The following is a 23,620-nucleotide window of genomic DNA, read 5'->3' as shown; positions in this document are numbered from 1 at the left end:
TTTGTAATCAATTTGTTCAGTTCATCTGTTTCTTACTGGACTAGTCTTGGTAGGTTATGTTGTTCTAGAAATTTATCCAGTTCTTTAATATTATCAAATATATTTGCATATAGTTGTACATAGTAATCTTATGATATTTTGTATTTCTGTGCTATTTTGATACATGACATATGTGACAAACCCATAATTATCATCATTTGAAAGAGTGAAAAAAATGAAAAAATTTACCAATACATGGAACAAGTCAAGGTTGGCAACTCTCACTACTATATTCAGCATAGCAATGGAGGTCCTAGCTAGAACAATCAGGCAATAGGAGGAGATGAAAGGAAACTAAATTGGGAAAGAAGAAGTAAAACTATCACTAGATGCTGATGTCATAATACTATACATGTAGAACCTTAAAGACCACTGAAAAAATAAATCAGGTGAGCAAAGTGTAAGCTTATAAAATTAATAAACAAAAATCATTTGCCTTCCTATACACAAATAGTGACATAGAAGAAGAAGAAGTTAAGAAAATGAACCTGGGCCTCCCTGGTGGCGCAGCGGTTGAGCGCTAGGTTGCGAAGCTGCCCACAGCCTCTGCAGCGCTGGTTCGATCCCCGGCTGCTCCCCGGCCAATGTGCGAGGGTCCCACATGGTGCGCAGACCTCTTCTGCCGCCCACTGCTCCCCTCAGCAGTGTACTTCATTCTGCCTGCTCTGCTCCCCGCGCTGGCTTGGTGAATTCTCTCACCCTCCCACGCTTCTGACTGTACCCAGTGCTTGTATAAATAAATAAATAAATCTTTAAAAAAAAAAAAAAGAAATGAACCCATTACAATCATACCAAAAAGTAATAAATAAATGAATACCAAGGAGTAAACTTAACAAAGGAGATGAAAGATCTGTACAAATAAAACAGTAAGACATTGTTAAAAGAAATAGAAGACACAAAAAAATGAAAAGATATTCCTGCTCATTGATTGGAAGAACCAACATAGTCAAAATGGGCAATCTACCTGAAGTGTCATACAGATTACATAAAATCACTATCAAAATTTCAGTAGCATTCTTCAAAAAAAATTGAACAAATTATAGAAATTCATATGCTGTTTATCACAAAAGATTGCTGATAGATAAAGCAATCTTGACCAAAAAACAAAGAGGAAAATGTATTACACCCCTGAATCTTTCAAACTATACTATAAAGCTATGATAATTAAAACATCATGAAACTGAAACAGAAACATACACATAAAGACCAATGGAATAAAATCAAGGTCCCAGAAATGAACCCAGACCTATATGGACAGTTGATCTGCAACAAAGGATTCAAAAACCTCCGCTGGAGCAAGGAAAGCCTCTTCAATAAGTGGTGCTGGGGGAATTAGACAGCCACATGCAAAAGAATGAAAATTACGATACTTTCTCACGCCACACACAAAAATCAACTCAAAATGGATCTAAAACCTGAAACCACATAGAAGAAAACATGGTCAAAATGATTCACAACATAGGATGTAAAAGATACACAAAAAGCTCATACAGCTCAGCAAAAAGAAAGCAAATATCCCAATCAAAAAAAGGGCAGAAGAGATAAATATGAAGTTCAAGAAGACATATAAATGACCGATAAACACATGAAAAAATGTTCATCATCAACTATCATCAGGGAAATGTAAACCAAAACCATTATGAGTACCTCCTCATGTCTATTGGAATGGCTCATAGCAAAACCAACAGATGTTGACAAGGATATGGATAAAAGGGAAACTGACACTATTAGTGGAAATGTAGACTGTCCCAGCCTCTTTGGAAAACAGTATGGAGCTTTCTCAAAATTTTAAAAATGTATTTACTATATGATACAGCAAATGCACTCCTGGATATCCACAGGAATAATACAAAAACATCAATTTGAAGGGAAACTTGCTCTCACATGTTCATTTCAGCACTATTTACAATAGCCCAGCTATGAAAACAAACCAAATGCTCCAAAAGAGATGAGTGGATTAAGAAGATGGGAGACAGGGCCTCCCCTGGGGCACAGCGGTTGAACACTGGGCTGCAAAGCTGCCCGCAGCCTCTGCAGCGCTGGTTTGATCCCAGCCCTCTGGCAAGGGTCCCACATGGCTTGCAGACCTCGCCTGCCACGCCTGCTGCTCCCCTCAGCAGTGTACTTCATTAGTCTGCCTGTTCTGCTTCCCACTCTGGCTCTGGTGAATTCTCTCACCCTCCCACGCTTCTGACTATACCCAGTGCTTGTATAAATAAACAAATAAATCTTTTAAAAAAAAGAAGATGGGAGACGAACACACACACACACACACTGGAATAAATAAAAGCAATAATATTTTTTCTCTTTTTTGCTATCTCAGCAATAAAAAAGATAAACTCATGCTATTTGTGGCAATATGGATGGAGCTGGAAGGGATTATGCTAAGTGAATTAAGTCAGACAGAAAGAGGCAAATATCAGATGGTGTCACTTATATGTGGAAAATAGAGAAACCAGGCAAAGAGATAAAGCCAAACTCCAAAACTAGACCTTGAAAGCTGACTATAGAATCCAGGGGTAGGGGAAAATATGGGGATGGCACAAAATGGGAGGGTTGCAGAATGGAATATGGTAGTGAATTATGGGTGCTTTGGAGATAGGAGTCGTATGGTAACATCAGTGAAATGAGGGGGGATCCTATACTTCCAAAATATAGGCAATAATATAAGACAATATTACCACATTAAAATAAAAAAAAATTATACAGCAGTTTATAGGTGAATTGTCTATAGAAGTCTATTATTCGGTCTAGTTCCTTTAGTTGTTCTTCCTTACTTACATTTTGCCTTGTTGATCTATCCATTTTTGAAAATGAGCTATTAAGTTCCCCTAATATTATTGTATTGTTACAATATCCCTTACTTCTGATATTAATTAGTTATGTATCAGTGCTTCATAATTCAGTGCATATATAAGTGTTAATTCTTCTTTTATTAGACCTTTAATCAATATATAGTATCCTTATTTATCTTTTATCTTTCTTAATTGAAAGTCTATTTTATCAGATATAAGCATAGCTGATTCTGGTTTTTTTGTTTTGTTTTGTTTTTTCTTTTGGTTGTCATTTGCTTGCATAACTGTCTTCCAGCTGTTAGTTATATGTCCATGCATGTCTTTGTTGGGAAGGTGAGTTTCTTGTAAACAGCAGAACATCTACATCTCTGACTGCTGAGTTCAAGCCTCATTTAAGTTGATTATTGAGATATAATTATTTATGACAGTTTTTTTATGTTTTTATTTTGTTTGGGGGGACTTCCTATTATGTTTTGTTTTGGTTCCATTTCATTGTCTTATATGTCAGAGCTATTATTTTTCTTTTCAGGATTCTACTGGACTATTTGTGTGCACACTCTGGTCTCTGACTTTATCATTTCTTTACTGCTATTTATACATGTTAAGTAATCTAGGTGTTATGGAGAGCTGTGTGGAGATTCCTCAGTCTGCTAAAGATGGAGCTTCCATATGATCCAGCAATTCCACTCCTAGGTATCTACCCAGAGGACACAGAAACACTAATTTAAAAGGGCACCTGCACCCCTATGTTTATCACAGCACTATTTACAATAGCTAAGCTATGGAAACAACCCAAATGCCCAAAAATAGATGACTTGATCAAGAAGATATGGTACATATACACCATGGAATATATTACTCAGCAATCAAAAAAGATAAACTCATGCAATTTGCAGTAACATGGATGGTGCTGGAAGGGATCATGCTCAGCGAAATAAGCCAGAAAGAAAAAGAAAAATACCAGATGGTCTCACTCATAGCAGGTATTTAGAAAACCTAAATAAGGGACCAAGAGAAAGACTAATTATAATGAAGTAAAAATCAAAATCAACAAGCAGCTATAAACCAGAGACACACTATGGGGGGTGGTGGGGAAAGAAGGGAGTAGGATCAAAGTGAGGGGTGTGGGAATTAAATGGGGACTATAACCAAGATGAAATTAAAGTGAGGGGTGATCAAAGTGAGGGGTGTGGGAATTAAATGGGGACTATAACCAAGATACATTGTGCAAAAATGAAAAATGATGTAAAAAATATATAAAATTTAAAAAATTTTAAAAAAGAAATTAAAAAAAGTAACCTAGATGTCTTTTGTCTCTACATTTATTGTTCTGTAACTTTTGAATTTTTTTTTGAGTACTTCTCTCATGTGCATCTGTGATTGATAAATTGCTTTAGTTTTTGTTTTTTCAGTGAACTATTTACTTTTCCTTCTATCTGGATTGCTGGGTAGAGGATTCTGGACTGGAAATCTTTTTAACTAAATTGAATATCTCTTTTCAGTCCTTTTGTGCTTGTCATGTTTCTGTTGAAAGTCTGCTGATAATCTGATTGGTATGTCCATATAGTTACCTTTTTTTCTCTTGATATTTATTGTTGGTTCTTGACATCTTTATTATGTGTCTTGGTGTGTGTCTCTCTGGTATTATTTTCTTTGGAACTCTTTGGCTTGTGTAGATTACAACTTCCCATTCATTTCCCAGACTGAGATGGTTTTCTGTGATTATTTATTTCAATAAGTTTTTTATGACTTTCTCTTTTCCTTCTTCTCCTGGGTCTCCATGATATAGGCATTATTTCTATTTACATTGCCCCAGATAGCTCTTACACTTTCTTCACTTTTTCTTATTCTTTTTTATCTATCTCATCCTATTCTTGTGTTCTTCAGTGTGTCAGTGTGTTTTCAAATTTATTATTCTAAGACTTCTATTTGCTACTAAGGCCCTCAGTTTTACTTTTAAAATCAGCAATAGTGCTTTTTTATGTATATTATTTCTGAAATTAGCTGCCTTATAATTATTTTAAATGTTGTTGTTTCATTTCCTCTTTTGTTTTTATAAGTTCCATCAGTGTTGCCATTACTATTTCCATGAATTTTCCTTCACTTATCCTTCACAATTCCACTGAGTCAGTGGTCCTTTTAAAGTTTTTGTTCGTTTGTTTTGCATGTATACCGTGTTCATCTAGTTTGTGATTTTTTTTTTATTTTGTCTGTGTTTTATCTTTTTTTTTAAAGATTCATTTATACAAGAAACTGGGGTACAGGCCATATGCATGGGAGGGTGAGAGGATTCACCAGAGACAGAGCGGGGAACAGAACAGGCAGACTGACAGAAGTACACTGCTGAGGAGAGCAGCGGGCGAAAGAGAAGAGGTCTGCTGTGCCATCTGGGTATTTTCCCCCCAGCAGGTTGGGATTGAACCCATGCTGCAGAGGCTGTGGACAGCTTCACAGTGTGGCACTAAATCACCTGTGCCCCAAGGGAGGCCCTTGTCTGTGTTTTGGTAAAGACAAATTTTAAGTTGCTTGTTGATTTTGATTTTTACTTCATTATAATTAGTCTTTTTTCTTGGTCCCTTATTTAGGTTTTCTAAGTACCCACTATGAGTGAGACCATTGGTATTTTTCTTTTTCTTTCTGGCTTATTTCGCTGAGTATGATCCCTTCCAGCTCATTCCATGTTGCTGCAAATGCCATGAGTTTATCTTTTTTGATTGCTGAGTAATATTTCATGGTGTATATGTACCACATTGTCTTGATCCTGTCATCTATTTTGGGGCATTTGGATTGTTTCCATAGCTTAGCTATTGTAAATAGTGCTGCTATAAAAATAGGGGTGCAGGTGGCCTTTTGAATTAATGTTTCTGTGTCCTCTGGGTAGATACGTAGGAGTGGAATTGCTGGATCATATGGAAGCTCCAACTTTAGCAGACTGAGGAATCTCCACATAGCTCTCCATAGTGGTTGGACCAGTTTGCACTTCCACCAGCAGTGCAGGAGAGTTCCTTTTTCTCCACAACCTCGCCAACATTTGTTGTTGCTAGTTTTTTTCAATATGTGCCATTCTCACTGGTGTGAGATGGTATCTCATTGTAGTTTTGATTTGCATTTCCCTGATTGCAAGTGATGTTGAACATTTTTTCATATGCCTGTTGGCCATTTGTATTTCCTCTTTGGATAGGTTTCTTTTTAGCTCCTCTGCCCATTTTTTGACTGGATTATTTACTTTGTTTTTGCTCAGTCTCATCAGCTCTTTGTAGATTTTTGTGATCAGTCCTTTATCATTAGTGTTGTGTGCAAAAAGTTTCTCCCATTCAGTGGAGTTTCTTTTTGTTTTGGTTGCTGTCTCTTTTGCTGTACTGAAGCTCTTTAATTTGATGTAGCCCCAGCTGTTTATCTTTGCCTTCACTATCACTGCTTTGGGTGATGTGTCTTTAAAGATGTTACTGAGGTGTATGTCATGTAGTGTTTCACCTATATTTCCTTCTATATATTTTATGGTTTCAGGTCTTATGTCTAGTTCTTTAATACATTTTGAGTTGTTTTTTGTGCATGGTGTGAGATAGTAGTCAAGCTTCATTCTTTTGCATAGCAGGAATTTAGAAAACCTAAATAAGGGACCAGGAAAAATACTAATTATAATAAAGTGAAAATCAAAATCAACAAGCAACTATAAACAAGAGACACACTATGGTGAGGGTGGGAGTAGAAGGGAATAGGATCAAAACATTGGGGGTAGGAATTGAATGGGGACTATAACCAAGATGAAAATGCATACATTGTGCAAAAATGAAAAATGATGTAAAAAATATATAAAATAAAATTAAAACAAAAAAATTAAAAAAGACAATTTTTTAAGATTTATCAATTTATTTACACAAGAATGGGGTACAGGCCAGATGCGCAGGAGGATAAGAGGATTCACCAGAGACAGAGCGGGGAACAGAGTAGGCAGACTGACGAATACACTGCTGAGGGGAGCAGTGGGCAAGACAGGAGAGGTCTGCCATGCCATGTGGGACCCTCACTGGCCCGCCAGGATTGAACTGGCACTGCAGAGGCTGCACACAGCTTCACAGCGTGGAGCTCAACTGCCTGCACCACCAGGGGAGGCCCCCGCAAAAAAATTGTCTTTTTTTTAAGATTGATTTCTTTATTTATATAAGCACTGGGTACAGTCAGAAGTGCACGAAGTCAAGAGAATTCACCATAGCCAGAGCGGGGAACAGAACAGGCAGACCAACGAAACACACTGCTGAGGGGAGCAGAGGGCGTGGCAGGAGAGGTCTGTTGCACCATGTGGGACCCTTGCCTGTGGCCGGGGATTGAACCAGTGCTGCAGAAGCTACTGGCAGCCTTGCAGCCCAGCACTCAACCACTGCACCACCAGGGGAGGCCCAAAAATGACAAATTTTAAGCTCTTATTTTTTCTAGTTGTCAAAGCTGTCAGTGGACTGTAACCGGCAAAGTGTAGTAAGGTTACAAGAGGACTAGAGAAAGACTTACAAAGGATCACCTCCAGTAGACTCATATTTGGAATTCCTATTGCAAAACATTTCTTTGCGGGGACTGGCAAATGTTTAAAATTTTCCCAAACTGAAGTGGAGGGCAACAGGAGTTTCTGATACCTCAACTTGGACTTCAGTAGTAATTTCTTCTATCAGTTAGTCCAGATGCTCTGTCCCAAGTCAGGCTCCAACAGTTCCATATTCTGAACTTCAGATTTAAGCAAGTATCCCTTACTCTGTGCTATCACCTCTGTTGCACTCTCTCAAGGTACCTTCCATCCTGGGTTAATGCACTCCTTTATTAAGTACAATGCCAGGACATAGGAACCCCGAATTTATGTATGTCCAAGTCAGTAGTTGTAGAGGGCTCTCATCATAGCCACATTTCTCTTTTGTGGGTTGTACTGCCCCATTATTTCTTTAAATAATGTTCACTTGGCGTTTTCCTACTTCTTTCATTTTGTATATATTGATAATCAGGTTTTCTCTCAGGTTTTGTATCAGTTTTGTTGTACATGTCTGGAGGATGTGATCCCTGTGTCTTCAATTTGCTGTCATTTGCCAGACTAAATTTTTTTCTTATAAAGTGGGGGAAAATGTAGTGTGTAACAAGTGGTATAAGGTAAACTTATTTATCTAGAATTTGGATATTGAATTTTTGAAAATTGTTTGTGTCTCTGACATCTTTGATTAATTTATCAGCCATTTTTTGAACACCTTTTTAATGCCTGACATTATCCAAAGTGCTAACAAGTCAGAAATATGACACAGTTTGGTTTTAACATAATAATTTCAACCATAATGTAAAGATATATAACTTTTCATAAGACAAAGCATTGCCAACTCCATTTAGATTTTCACAACACTTCCATTTGTTTATATACCTATCCATCAAGTTTCAGTTTTTAGACTTAGGTAGAGATTGTAATATAATATAAATAGATAGATAGATAGATAGATAGATAGATAGATAGATAGATATTGAATTATAATGCTGTACAACTGAAACATAAAATGTTTTAAACCATTGTTACTTCACTAATTTTTCTTTTTTTTAAGAGAAATGCTTCCAAATAGGTATTAAATAAAATTACCAGTTTTATTTTTGCCATATAATGGGTTTTCTTAGAGTATATAAATACAGGGAAATTCTGTGACTTTGATAAAAGTAGATATGTTTTCAGTATTCATATTTCTGGAATCTTACAATACACTTACCTGGTGGATAGATTATTTTTCTCCTTTTCTTCCATATGAAGCACTATGATGAACCAGGAGTTAAACAACAAAGGACTAAGGGGAAAATAAGTCTCACATACCCACACACCATTCTGGATGAAGATGGTTAAACGTTTTCCAAATTTTTAGGCAATATAACTATTAATTAACTACTTAGAAAACAGGATTATCTGCCCATGAAGGGAGAATCATGGGCTTCTGACAGCAGTCAGTATATTTAGTGTGGGAACCAATTTCATATGCAGGAGATATGTATGTTGCAGCCTTTCCTTTATGTTCCAAAAATGTCCTTACATCATCAGAAATGCTGGATTTTCATTGGTGCATTCTTTTTGGAAAAATGAAAGTATCTGTTTCACTTTGGAAACATTTCCATCAAAAGAGGTTATAATAGTTTTCCATCATTTACACTATAAAGTCGAATTAAATAAGACATGAAGAGTTGTATTGAACACTTCACTTCCTGATGGCACTTCTTAAATGAGATATTATGGATTTGAACTATCATTTATATAACTTTCACTTGAAAGTTATATAAGATACACACACACACACACACACACATTTAATTATTTAATTTTCTCCTTAACTGAAAAACAGAAAGGACCCTGAGACTTTATTAGTTCATGTGTTATATACAAAATTTTGCTTGGTGCTATTCTTGAAAGAAAGTTTTCAAATAGAGCTGGCAGCTATACTTAATTCATAAATAACTGTTTAAAACTGAAACAAAAATAGCCAACCACCTGTTTTCTAAAGTTCTACTGATCTTCACTATATAATTTCCTAACTGTAAATCTATGATGTGTATTAGAAAAGAGAACTTTGTTAGGTGTCTCTTAGGCCACATTGACCTGTACTGTGACTTCTTTATCCTAGGGCACTTAGATTGACACAATGTTTTGAGGAAGAATCACAGGTACCGTCTGGGAATTCAGGAAATAAATAATTGGATGTTGTAGATGGAAAAGTTAATATTTTTCTGAAGTCTGATATTTTCCATACTGATTATGATTTAACCTCATCTCCCTTATATAAACTACTTACTTAGTACAGAACATATAGATAAGAAACTGCTTCATAGTAGATGATTTTTATTTGTCATTTCAGAGACACCCACCATTATTAAGCAATTCATTATTTTTTAATTTTCAAGAAGCTATAGATTACTGTAATTATTAACTTAGTATGTCCTTGCCAATCTACTATGAATCCTAATTCAAATCCACACTCCTCTTTGCAACCTTGTTCATTTTCGTATGTGTAGTGCCAGGAAAGCACAGAGCAGGATCTTTATGATCCAAGCAGATGGGTAAAGGATAGTCCTGGAGCTCTCAGTGGCTTTTTCAGGCTTTTATTCATCTTTTATCAGGTATACAGCAGGCAGGGGGGCCGGGGAGCCAGGAGGCTGGCAGGCTTCCAGTTTCCAGTCCAGTCTTCACTCTTCCTGGGCTCTCTGGCATTTTCTTGTGGTCTCTGCTTTTCCTTTGCTGCTCTGCTGGTTCTGCTCTCATTCTACCACCACTGGCGTTCCCGTGATGCCGCCTCTATAAGCCCCAGATGCTCAGCCCTGGTGTGCCCACTTATGCATACCCACACCCCACTCCAGGTGTCCCCCATCAGGCATGCATGTAGGACCGCAGGATCCGTCATCAATGCTAATGGCGGGAGGGCAGAAAAACCTGACACTTTTTCATTTACCCTGCAGTATGATTATGTGTTTTCTGACAAATAACAATTTTGAGAATCCAAAGTTGCTAATGTTAGGTTTTTACAGGATGCCACCACTTTGCCATTGCTTTTAGAATGTCAAATGATCTTTTCACTTTTAATATTATATCAAGTTAAAGCAATAACTCTTTATAATGGCTGACAGCATTTTTTCCACCACCTGTTTCCTTTGAGTGCTACTACAGGCCTACAATTTTCAAGATTCTCTCTGACTTTTTAGGTTATATAGTCAAGTCAAAAGCAACGGAATGTTTAAGAAAGCTTTTTGGTGTTTGAACTTTTTGGTCATTTTGTTGGGTTCACATAGCATGTTGCCTGTACTTCTGTGTTAGAACTGATCATATTGTTTTGTGATTACCTCTATAATCATTTCTGCAGCTAGACTGAGATATTTCAAGGTGATCATTCTGTACTTGTTTTTTACACCTGAAACCCAACACAGCTGTATACATGAAGGCAAATAATAAATCAATGTTAACAATACCAATAATATGGGGGAGGGGGAGTGTTAATTTTGCCTTATTTTGACCATATACCTATACCAGGGGGTTGCGAACTTTTTTCATAAGGAACCACATAGTAAATATTTTAGGCTTTGTATATCATGCTATGTCTCAACTGCTCAGCTCTGTCTTTGAAGTTTCTATGTAGCCATAGACAATATATAAAGTGGTAGATGTTAAATATGTCTGGAAAGAGTTGGGCTAAGTGTACCCAGAATGATAAATTACATTTCTTATGCTTTTTCAAGTCTTCCTTCTAGGTAGTTGACAAAACCCCTGTCACTGTGTAGAGGCAGGAATAGACACAGTGCAGGTTTTCTGATCCCATGCAGACCGGGTGAAGGAGGAGTCAGAGTCCTCAGTGGCTTTTGCAGGTCTTTTATTGGGATTACCAGGTACACGGCAGGCAGGGGCGCTGGGGGGCCGGGAGGCTGGCAGACCTCCCAGCCCCCAGCAAGTCTTCACTCTGGGCTTTCCTGCCTTCTCTCGGCTTCTGCTATTTCTTTCTTAGCTTCTCTTTCGGCTTCTGCTGGCGTCCCTGTGACACCATCCTTAAAAGCACAGTCTTAGCCCAGGTGAATCCCATCTACCTATGCCCACACCCTACTCCAGGTGCCCGCCATCAGGCATGCAATCAGGACCGCAAGGATCCATCATCTATCCTGATGGCGGGAGGGCAGAAAAGCCTGACATTTTTCCTTACCCTACACACTGTATTACCCAGACTTAATCTTTCTGAATTAGGTCTCTCTCAGTGGTAAATACTAACCTATACTCTATATCTGAGTCTTTTTCTACTGCTGTGCTTGTGGGGAATTTTCTGCATGGAATAGTATCCACACAAGGGGGTAATGAAGTGGAATTTTGGAATAGGTAGAACATTGAGTTTCTTTCTTACACTACTGAGGCAACTTCAATAAATTTATTAAAAGAGAAAAGCTCATTTCAGTTTCGTTTCTCTGACTTCGTGGGCAAGAATTTTAAAACTTGGGACAGATGATTCCAAGTTAACCTATGCTTATCAGCTGATACTGTTTTAGTATGTGTTCCTTTCATAAATGAACAGGTTTTCTGCCTTAAAAAATAGGATGGTAGAAGATACTCAGGTGTGTAATGACTTTGTTTATTGCAAAAAGGTGAAAACTTGGTGTAAATATAACACTAAACAGTATTTTAGAATGAAGGCTCTACCAATTGCCTATCCTAAACAAAGGCTCTACCAATTGCCTACCCTACACAAAGCAACAGTGTGAGGACCAGGTAAGAATGAAAAAGAATGAAAAATATAGGAGGTGTTAACTGGGCAGTCAAGAGCTTGTTGGGGCCTACCATTGTTATTAACTCATATTCTTCCTAAGAAATCCATTGTAATGAAAAGAAATTCAGAATTCAATTTACACACACCCACAGCAAAAAGTTATTGTTGATTTTGTTTGGGCAGGCAAGGTGGACATTGCTCCCTTCCTTATGTTGTTCAATGGACCAAGTGGCTGATTTCTAACACCTCAGAGCACAAGTTCTTGAAGTCTTCCCCTTGTAAAATTGCAACCTTTATTGATCCGTGTCTCTCATTTCTCCATATTTTAAAAAATCTATGTTAATAAAATATGCTTTTTACTGCCTGTGTTGACCTCTTATTCCTACTGATAAGCATTATTATCTCAGGAAGATGCCCTTTTCCCCACCACAATGTTTACGTCCTTTTGTTACATCTCAAAGAAATGTGTTCCTTACCTTAGAGCACATTTATTCACATTTTTACTTAAATGATTATTTGCTTAACTTTTGTCTCACTATGCATGTCTCTCATGCAGAAAGAAACATGTTTACTTTTGCCCACCATTTATTCTTAGCATAGTGCCAGGCATATAGTAGACTCTCAAATACTAATTAAAAAGATGTAGTCTAATCACAGAACTGTCCCTGCCCATCCAGCTGTTGTCTTTTGGAGTTGACGTAGGATTTGTAAGGATATATTTGTTCTCTGTAAGATTCATGAACTATTTGCCCATTCAAATTTTAAAATGTGTCATTTTATATTTACATAAGCAGGTGCATTCACTGCTGAAATTGTAGCAATTCCACCTAATTTTCCTAATTTTCTACCTAATTTTCCATGCAATTAGGTATACCATTTTCCTCTTACTAAAATAAGATACCCTTTAAAACTCTATGCAAAGTTATGCAACACTGCTAGTAATGCTGATATATTTTCCCTTCTGCTACATTTTGCTGCAGCTCTCCAAGTTTAAAATTCCATTAGTAGTCCCTCCCAGAGGTCAGGTCAATGGTTTCACCATGTTTGGGCATGGTTAAGAGAAAATCACTGTGTTTTCAAGGTGCTTTGTACAGGTCATTTTGTGGTCTGTTTCACACCACTTGCTGAGACTGGCTTGATTGCTCACAAGCTGTTGAAAAAGGGGTCCAGGTACTCTTGGCATCAAAAGTACTCCAGGTCATTTAGCTTGCTTTGGAAAGGGCTCAGCTTTTCAGAGGCTGGGCAGATTGGCATTTTTTTTTTAACAATAAAAGAGGCCTGGGGTAGACAAGTCATGTGGGAATGTCACTGGAGACAATCAAGTTTTTTGCAATGATTAAAAATATTTACTTGCCAAACTGAGTCCTGGGGGATCCAGGAAGCTTGCTAACTGTAGAGAATCTTGTACAATCAGAATTCATTATATAGCTTTGTAAAAATGCACATGCCTAAACTTTACAAAATCGTATCTCTCAGGGTTAGAATCTAGTGAGTTTCACTCTTTAGTGAGCCTGTAAAATACAACAGAATTTTAAAAAGCAGATTCTAGAGACCTAATCAAAATACATTGAATTACTACATATGGAGCAAGAACCATGTTCTGCATTTTTAAGAAAACATCCTGTAACTCTACCCAGGTGATTCAGAAATGGTACTGAAACATTTCAAAATTAATTAATTGTGAAACTATATAAAAACTGTGTTCAAAAAGTTCCAAAGAGTGCTAAGTGACAGTGCCAAATGGGGGATGAATCACTGTCAGTGGCTTCTCACCTACACACACACTTGCAAGACCAATCAGGCTAGGGTCCAACAACAGTATGCTTTATTTAACAAACAAGAGATTGGGAAAAGAAAAGAGTTTTTGTGGTCACAAGTGGCCAACTATATCACCCCAGATAATGTCCAGCAGTCCCAAACAAATGCTGCTTATGGAAGATGAGGTGACACTGCTATTGCCCACAGGCAGCAGTCTGAAGACTGGGTTGTTTGCTGAACCAGAGAACAGTGGACTCAACAGCACCAGGAGGTGGTGTTGGAGAACCAGAAGTTGTGGGTCAGCTCTTCAAGAGACGTTGGCTCAAGCAAGACAGTGCTCCCTGCAGATGATATGAGAGGAAGTGCCAGAGGCAGTTGCAGCTGCCAAGTCTCTGTGGAGGTCTGTGGAGGTGCAGAGGTCTAAAGTCTCCAAAGTCTACAGAGTCTACGAAGGTCAGGTGTATCCCATGAGGATTGACTGCTCAATGTGTCTCTCCAGACACTGGGAGCAGATTTCCTCTTCTTCAAAAATGGCCTGATGAATGCTTCTTCTTCTAAGGCTGGCTGCTGATTTCTTCTTAAAAGGTGATTCAACAAATCTTTTCCTCTCTTTGGAAGCTGACTGCACACTGACTCTTCTCCTTTGAAGGTGGTCCAATGAATCCTCCTTTCTCCAGAGGTTGCCTTCTTTCAAAGGTGATCTGATGAATGTTTCCTCTTCAAAGGCCTGGAAAAGAATGAATCTGTCTTCTCTCTTTGGAAGTCAGGAACAGAATCAATCTCTTCAAAGGCCAGGAAGAGAGTGCTTTTTGAATGTGGCCCAGTGAATCCTTCTAACTTGGGAGGCTAGCTGCACACTCACTTAAGCTGGCTCTTGATCTGCCTTGTATCCCCTTCAGAGTCCCCCACCCTATAAGCCTGATAGGACTGCTTTCAATCCAAGCATCTGATTAGACCATTTAGTACTAATCAGCTCATTTTCTATTTTTCAATCCGAATAATTAACTAATTAAGTGGACTTGAACCTGATTGGTCCATTTAGTCTGCACCTGATTAGTCTATTTTGCTTGCACCTGATAGGTTCATTTTTGAGTCCTAGAATCAGATATAAAAGGAGAGAGAGCCCAGGCCAGCCTGCATTCAGGTCAGGGCAAGATGGTGGGTCAGTTGACTTCAGGGAACCAGAGCCAGAGCTGGGGAAGAGGGAATTGTCCACAGTGAGGAAGGACAGCTGAGGCCAGCTTACCTCACACCAACAAAGCCGCCTTGCCCAATGGCACCTAGAGGCTATGGGGATCCAGTTATTGTTGGTCAGCCACACTTGAGGACTGATGATCAAGTTACACTTCCTAGAAAAAAATAAAGCCCTGACCTTGGTGCCCTACCCATGTATGGATCGAATAAGACTTCACTATGGCCCAATTTGTGGACTTCATAACCTGGGTTCCTAAAATGGTACACAAAATATTATATGTGTGTATTTCTTAAAAGAGGATCCATTTTTCTCATCAGATTTTCATTTGAGTTCAAAATTTTACAAAAATAATAGTAAATGCCTTCTTAGTATGAGATGCAGTAGACTCTGTCTCTGTCCAAACCACCAGTTCCATTCCTTCTTGATGTTCAAGAATTATAAAATATGACATTTATATACCTAAGGCAGGAGAGTGGCAAACATCAGAGTAACATGAAGAAACACAGTGGGACTGGTCCTTGTGTCTCTGTGGTCATGGAGAATTATCATTTGTGGAATATTAAACCAGGCACTCCCTCCTTAACCTTTTCTTCCAACATGCCTACCTGATTAGGTGTTAGGGAAACCCATGTATTTGCCCTACTTTCTAGTTGCTCATAAACTAGTGAAGAGGCAAATTGGTGACTAGATGGGGACCCATGAAGTGATTGAGGGCTATGATAGCAACAAAGGACTGTATGGTAGCAATACAGGTGAGGGGAACAGCTTTGTTCTGGAAGACTGCTTTTGAAATGTAAGTGATGACTCCTCTCTGTATAAGACAAGGTTCTTAGCTATGTGCATTCAGTAGCTATTACTGAATTCAGTCTTTATTTACCTATGTGTGGGATGTAATAAATTAAGTTTTCTTTGTTAGTTAACCTCAGAAAAAGTTTTGATAGTAGATCTGGCAGGTGAAGGCAGAGATATAGAAGAGTAAATTAAACCTTGAAACAGTACAATTTTGTGTTTTCCTCCATATAGTATTAGATTTCAGAGTAGACAACATTTGTCTTTTCTGGCATTCACTTTTATAATTTACTTCTGATTCCCACAAATTTCTCTGCATGCTTTACTGCATCTCCTTCTACTCCACTTTATGTGAAAATCTGATCAACTTGTCCACACTATGACTAAATATTTCTTAGTATTTTAATAGTTATTTTAAAATAGTTGTCTTTTGATAGGGGAAGAAATAGCATAAACCAAAGATTGAAAACTATAATGACAGAATGTCAGGAATCTAGAAAGTCAAAAAGGAAAATGATGTTGTGTCAGAAATACTTCTATTGGTTACTCAAACCACACTACATAAGACAGTTGTTATATTCCTAAACAGAAAATTGGATCCTTCTCCACACCCCCAGCCCCACTTCTTATACATGTAAGAAGACTAAATCTAACACTGGTTTTAAAGACACTTCTCAAAGTCATGTAATACATCAGCACAACTGGCATTAGTCTTGAGCTCCTCTGCCACCATGACCACACCTATCTCTGGTGGTGCTTCCTAAAGAACTAGACAGGAACAGGAACTACGGAGCAAATGCAAATATTGTGTAAAAATGAAAAATGATATAAAAATATATAAAATTAATAATAAAAAAAGAAAACATGAAAAAAAAGAAAGTCAAGTGAGGTCTAAAAGGGGTTCTCTGATCCTGTTGCCAGTCCAGGAACATTTTGTCTGACTGAACTGTTTTGTTGTTATAGCAACAGAGTATTTTGAACTAATAATTCATAAATGTTTTATAATTTATTTATAATAGTTGGTGCCATTGGCTTTCTGAATCCCCAAGGGCAATTTCATTTAGCATTCTTCAAGGAACAGTCTAGAAAACATTTGGATGGCATTAGGGAAGTTAACTTTCCCTCAGTTTCAGCAAAGGAAGGGAATTTTATTATAATAAACAATTATTTTTTTAATATGAAACACTTTTATCTCTGTAAGCAAATATACATTCCATTTTTCTTTATATCTCAAGTGTTTAAATTGTGAAATTATAAAAGGAGCATGCTGTGGCCCCAAGAAGTGCATCAACTCCAGGTTCAGTGGCACTGTCAGGAATTTGCTCTGGGTACAGTGGTGCCATCCCTGGAAAAGCCCTAACTGGTCCCTCGTCAACCACAGCCACCTCCACTGTGTGTGCCCTCATCCTCACCACCACCTTCACTAGGGTAGGGTCTGTCAGCTGTGCTTGACTTTACTGGTGCTTAGTCATGCCAAGTCCATTGTCCAAGTGGCACTGTTCCTTGCTCTGGAAACTTCCTCCTACCAAATGGCACTGCCAGGTGCCCACCCATAGAAGATGGAGCCTTAATCACTTTCTTGAGTGGAGCTGTTGGGAGCGAGGGGAGTAGCAGTGAGATCCTGAAAAGTTTAATAGTTGGGGCAGCAGATTCAATCAGACAATCACTCAGGGAGCAAACTCTGGTTCCTACCTTCTGTTCTATGACTCATCACTTCTGGTCACTGCCGCTGCCTACCACAATACCTGCCAATGCCTGTACCACTTCCAGTCAACACTGATGCCTCTGCCACCTATGATCATTTCCCACTGCCACTATGAGTTGGGTCCTGGTTCATCTCTTCTGCTTGGTGCCCAGTGGATGGGCACCATCTTTCATGAGTCATTTTTGGTTTAGACTATGAATACTGTCAGGAGTAGGACAGAAAGGCATTTGCCACGTTAGGAACTCCTTCTTTTTCTTTTCTCTCCCATTTCCTCCTTGTAAACAACCCCTGCTATTAGTACTCTGTGTTTGAGTTGTGTTCTATATTTGTTAAGTGGACCCTCCAACTGTAACATTTTCCTAGCTTTACAATTTAAAAACAATTTCTTACTTCTTTCTGTAACTGCTATAAAAACAGGAACTCACCTATCACACACACAAAAAAAAATAACAAAAAAAAATAACAAACCTGCTTTACCTAGTGATGCTTGTTTTCTCAACAAATTTATGAACATGTCTGCTGGTAGGCTGTTTTATGTTACTATCTTTCAAGAGAACTTACATGTGTATGTGTGCTTTAAAAAAAATTAAAAGAAGGATATTGAAACTTGTATAGCCTATTCTTTCTGACTCTAGAATATGTGTGATAATTGCAGGAAAAAGAATTCATTAATCATCATTTTAGTAAGAGGAAAATGACTTCAACTTTTCTTCTGACTATAAACAGATATGTTTTTTAATCCCTTAAAGCTTGAATATAGAGTTGATCAAAATAATACGATGAGAAAATGGATCACCTGACTAAACATATATAATACCTTGGCTCGTTATATTTTACTGTGATTAGAGAGTAGAAATATAGAAAAGGGAGTTAGTTTAATTTTATATACATAATAAAACAACCAGCTACACTTCAGGAAACCATAATTCAGGAAATAGACTCTGAGTTATATATTTTCACAGTATGGCATGGTTGTGCTACCATATGACTATGGCCTCAGATTAAATAAGCATAAGATGTCTGATTTTATTTGCAGGCAAAGGTACTAAAAAATGACACTCAGAACCTCTCTCATCTCTTAATGGTTCTGAGTCTTAATGCTATTAACAAAAAAAAAGGGGTTTGGAAAGTAAAACAGAAAAAGAATAATTTGTTAAGCAAGGGAGGATAAGAACTATAAGGGAGAGAGAGTGATCCAGTTACTGAGTATTGGTGCCTGGAAGTACATGCAGCCCTCAGCAGCTGAAGCTGGAGCTGAAGCCAGACTTGGGGCTAGGATCTGGGCCTAGGGGAATCTTACCAAGTCTAGCCACTGCTGTAATGGCACCTCTACATCCTGTGGGGTGAAGGTCCACAGACTACCTGGCCAGTGGTGCAACTGTTATCAAAAGCCTCTCCAACACAAAAGTGCCAGAGATTAGATCCCCTTCCTTTTGTAAGAGTTCCCTAAAATAGCTGCTCTGCACCACCCCCTTCCCAGAAGCCCACTAGCTCCTGAGTCCCACTCAAAGGCTTTCAATTCCAGACTTCAGCCAGCAGAGTTGGTCCTATGCTGCTGTCCCCACCTCCCATAGGAGGTGGGAGTAAGGAAGCTCCAACATTTGTGCAGTCAGGAAAAGTCCTCATTGGTTGCCACCAGTCCTGGCCTGGTGATACAAGGCCACTCCAACAGTTTAAGGAATTCCAGAGGCATTTTCCTAAATAATATATAAATTAGCAGTCATCTTTTTAATGTTTAAACTCAATGAAAATTATAATCTCCATATTCAGTAGGTTATATGATTTCAAGCCTCTTACATATTGAGTGTTATGCCCTCTGAGGTGGTTATTTTGTCACAGGACTGACTAGCATTTGCATATCTACAGCTTAAGTTCTCTAAAGCAATCTCAAATCTCCGTAATAAGCATAGAATTTCATTTATATACTCAGGTTTAAGCCTGATACTTTTTCGTGATGCTGTCTCTCTTAAAGGAGTCAAATTCACCTTTTTTTTTAAATCAAAATTATGAACTCAGGAAATGCAAGACTGTCCTTTCAAAGATGCTTAAAAAAAACAGATTAGAAGTGGGAAAGACTGAAAATGATAAGAAATTCTGCTCTTGGAAGGGAAGGTGTGAGAAAGGAATATCTCCTTTGCTTTATGTCCTCTTTATGTCCTTTTCCTGTCTTTGGTCCTAGTCCTTTGCCATTGCTCACACTCATTCAGCCTGAGGCCCTTTCCTGACAGACTTGCTTCTCAGCTTCAGGTCTCCCTTAAGTGTTTGGAATGGACCACCATTTAAAAATAGCACTCCACCCAAATTTTCTTTCCAATTACATGCCACACAGAGGGGCGCCAGGTGAGCAGGACTGTTTTGGCCTCATGGAAAGTGTGAGCGTACCCCTGCCTCCAAGGCATTGCAGCCAGCACCCTACCACTGAGCAGGGTGCCAGGTCAGCCTTCGACGAGGAGGACACAACAATATCCCCCAATATACCCACTGAGCACCCCATCTAGAGTCAGAGGAGTAGGCCATCATAAGATCCCGGGCTAGCTTGTAAGAGAACCAGAAGATGCACCTAACACCTAGAACAATACAAAATCAAAATGGGGAGAAGGAAAAACACAGCAAAGGACTACCTAAGTCCTCGGGGAACAAAATACTGCAGAGTAAGAACAAATTACCAGAACCAAGTCACAAACAAATGGAAGAGATAATCTTCCTATCAGATACCATACTCATAATTAAAATTGCAGTGATGAAGAAAATTAAAGAATTGGAATTATACAAAGAAAAAGCAGAAAAACAAGTGAATTTCATTAGAAATAAGATCAATGATCAAAAGACCAAAATTGAAATTCTAACTAAGAAAAAAATAAGAAGGGTCCTCCCCGGTGGCACAGCGATTGAGCGCTGGGTTACAAAGCTGCCTGCAGCCTCTGCAGCACCGGTTAGATCCCAGGCCACTGGCGAGGGTCCCACATGGTGCGCAGACCTTTCCTGCCACACGCTGCTCCCCTCAGCAGTGTACTTCATCAGTCTGCCTGTTCTGTTCTCTGCTCTGGCTCTGGTGAATTCTCTCACCCACCCGCACTTCTGACTTACTTATATAAATAAATAAATTTATACAGTGCTTAAATAAATAAATAAATAAATAAATAAATAAAATATTTTAAAAAATATATGGAAATACAGGATATAAAAAGAATATAAAAGGAGATGAAAGTAGAGTAGACCAAATCAAAGAATGAATCAGTGTACTTAAAGATGAGAATGAACAAAGAATCCTGATAGAAAAGGAAAGAGAGACTTGATTATTTTATAATTTGAAGTTTTTTGACTGTCCCCCATTTCACCCATTTTCACTCATTTTGCCCACTACTCACCTCATATATTGCACATCCCTCACCCCACAGCCATAAATCTGTTCTCTGTATCTGAGTTCATATTTTATTTGCTAGTTTTCTAATTTCCAATTTTAAGTGAGATTATACAGTACTTGTTGACAACCTGGGTTTTTTTTTATATTCATGCTTAAGTTTAAGGTTTAACTGCCATATATGTGGATATATTTAGAACATCACCTCACTGTAAAGGTAATTTCTTGAAATATCTTGAGTTTTGAAATATTTTGCTTATTTCTTTCTGTTTCCCTTAAGAATCTTTTCCAATGGAAAGAACTCAATACATGAAATTATATTGTTTTAGAAATTAAATACCAAAATATAACTCCAGTATAAAAAGAAATAGGCCCAGTTCAGAGACCGATATTGTGATTTTAGACCCAATTAGAAGGAAATGTGTGGTATACTTTCAATAACACAGAGTATACCAATGTGTATTATAAAATTATTTGCTGTATCTTTTACATATTTCTAAGAAGAAAATTTACATACAGATGTTACATTGAATAGCAAGATGGTATAAGTTTAAAAATAGTTATCTTGCCGTATTTCTCTTTGTTTTCCAGTGTCAGGAGAAAAATTTTATTAAACTGTAGAGTTAAATAGTTTGTGTTAATGTGCTGAATCCATTTGCATCTTATGGAGTGATTTCATTTGTTATGCACTAGCTGGCTGGCAGAGAAATCGAACAAGGCTGATATTTTAAAGTTATAATGTCTCACTCACTGACTTAGGGAATCTAAAAATAAATCTAAAAATAAAAAGTGTTGCATGCTATATTTGACTACTCAAGCGACTGAAACATAACTTTTCTCTACCAGTTCCCAGTGGACTTTTCCTGGGAAGTTAGTTGTCATTGTTCTGTCAAGTTTCTTTTCATTCTAAATTGTGCTAAGAATTAAAAAGAAAACTAAAGGTCGTAGAAAAAAATTTAAATAAACACATCTCTTCATTTATTTTGTCAACTTTAAAATTGTACATTTGATTTAGAGCTGTACTGAAAGAAGATGCCAAACTCTTGGCATTCTCAAGATATATGTTTTACAAATTTGAGAATTCTCCTGATTCACACATTGCTTAACTTCTCCCTTAAATTCTGTTTAACTTTAATTGTAATTCTCAACTGGAAGGAAGAATAGTGTGCTATCTTCCCTACCCACCAGAACATATAAGAATCATTGGGAGGAACTTTTTCAAAGTACACATGCCTTCCTTCCTGTGTCCAACAGAAGCATTCCTACCTAAATTGAATATCACTGCATGAAATTTTGGGTGTTGCTATTTGGGAGTGTGTTGTGCAGATAATGTAAAGCAGAAAGGAGGGAGGGAAAAGGGTGTTTTATAAAAGGCCCAAATTTTTAAGTGTTAAACAGTTTTTTCTCCAGGTTCAGGAACAGTATTTTCTTAGGTCTCTTCATTTTCTATTCTTCTTATTTTATTATCATCCCTAGCAGAGTTCTTGTGTAAGCACTAGAGTAAAGAAAAGCAAAGCAGGGATGTGGATGCCATAGCATAGGTGGCTTACTGCTAAGATGAGTCATTAACTTCTGTATCCTAGACAAGGCCAAGTGAGTATATCCAGTGAAATTACTATCATAGGGCCTTCAATATTCTCTAGTAAAATTGCTATTCTGAGTGAACGCTACACCAGTCAGTATCTTTTATACCTTTAAATGTAGTTGAAAACTTTCTGAGGTCTATGGTTCTGTCTGTTTGAAGATCCACCTTCCTCGGTACAATAGAACCAGAAATGACAGTGACAAGGATAATCTTATCTTAGAGGGTTGGTTCCAGAGTGCTTTAATCTCTCACTAAAGTACCTGAGGACAAATGAGAAGCCTAAAATGAGAAATACTAATGAAATTCTCTGATTGTTTTATCTGCAGACTGCAGCTGAATATGTAAAATCTCGACTCCCAGAGGCCCTTAAACAGCATCTTCAGGACTATGAGAAAGACAAGGAAAATAGTGTATTGTCTTACCAGACCATCCTTGAACAGCAGATTCTATCAATTGACCGAGAAATGCTAGAAAAATTGACTGTATCCTATGACGAAGCAGGTATGTTTGTCTTTAATACAAACAATTATTTTCCCTGTAGAAATTTCTCTTTATGCCTTGGTTATAATTAGGCTCTTTTCTGAGATAGAATATGAAGGACAATCTGAATTCAAACTCATATAGCATGGATTAACAATAAGTTTCCTTCTCGGTAGTTTTATTTTTCAAGAGATTCCTAAAAATGATTCTTAAATATCAAACCTCCTTATAACACCATTTTTCTCTTCTACATAATCTGTCAGCTATTTTATTTATTTTTTTGAAGAACCAACTTTTGGTTTCATTGCTCTTTTGGATATGTGTTTTTTTCAGTTTCTATTTCATTTATTTCTGCTTTCATTTTTATTATTTCCTTTCTTATACTGGTTTTAGGGTTTTTTTGTTATTCTCTTTCTAATTCTTGGAGATGTGAGATTAGGTTGTTTCTTTGAGTTCTTTCTTGTTTCTTGATGTGAGCCTGTATTGCTACATATTTTTCTCTTATTAATGCTTTTGCTGCATCCCATACCTTTAGGAAATTGGTATCCTGCTTGCCATTCAACTCACAGTATTTTTTAATTTCTTATTTGATCTCCTCATTAGTCCAGTGGTCTTCCAGTAGTGTGGGTTTCAATCTCCATGAGGTAGGAGGGTTCCTTGCCTTCTTTTTATGG

General features: G+C 37.7%; 1 protein-coding gene across 1 annotated transcript in view; it reads left to right on the top strand.

Moving 5' to 3' along the window:
* PPM1L (protein phosphatase, Mg2+/Mn2+ dependent 1L) overlaps positions 1 to 23,620 on the top strand; it is a 238,561-nt gene that overhangs the window by 154,281 nt on the left and 60,660 nt on the right. The window contains exon 2 of the mRNA XM_037525789.2: positions 22,793 to 22,967. Coding sequence (XP_037381686.2) covers positions 22,793 to 22,967 — 175 coding nt within the window. The remainder of the gene's footprint in view (positions 1 to 22,792; positions 22,968 to 23,620) is intronic.

Source organism: Talpa occidentalis, unplaced genomic scaffold (assembly GCF_014898055.3).
Source record: "Talpa occidentalis isolate TD23 unplaced genomic scaffold, MPIMG_talOcc4v2.1 talOcc4.4, whole genome shotgun sequence".
Taxonomy (NCBI): Eukaryota; Metazoa; Chordata; class Mammalia; order Eulipotyphla; family Talpidae; genus Talpa; species Talpa occidentalis.
This window is presented reverse-complemented; position numbering and strand designations above follow the sequence as displayed.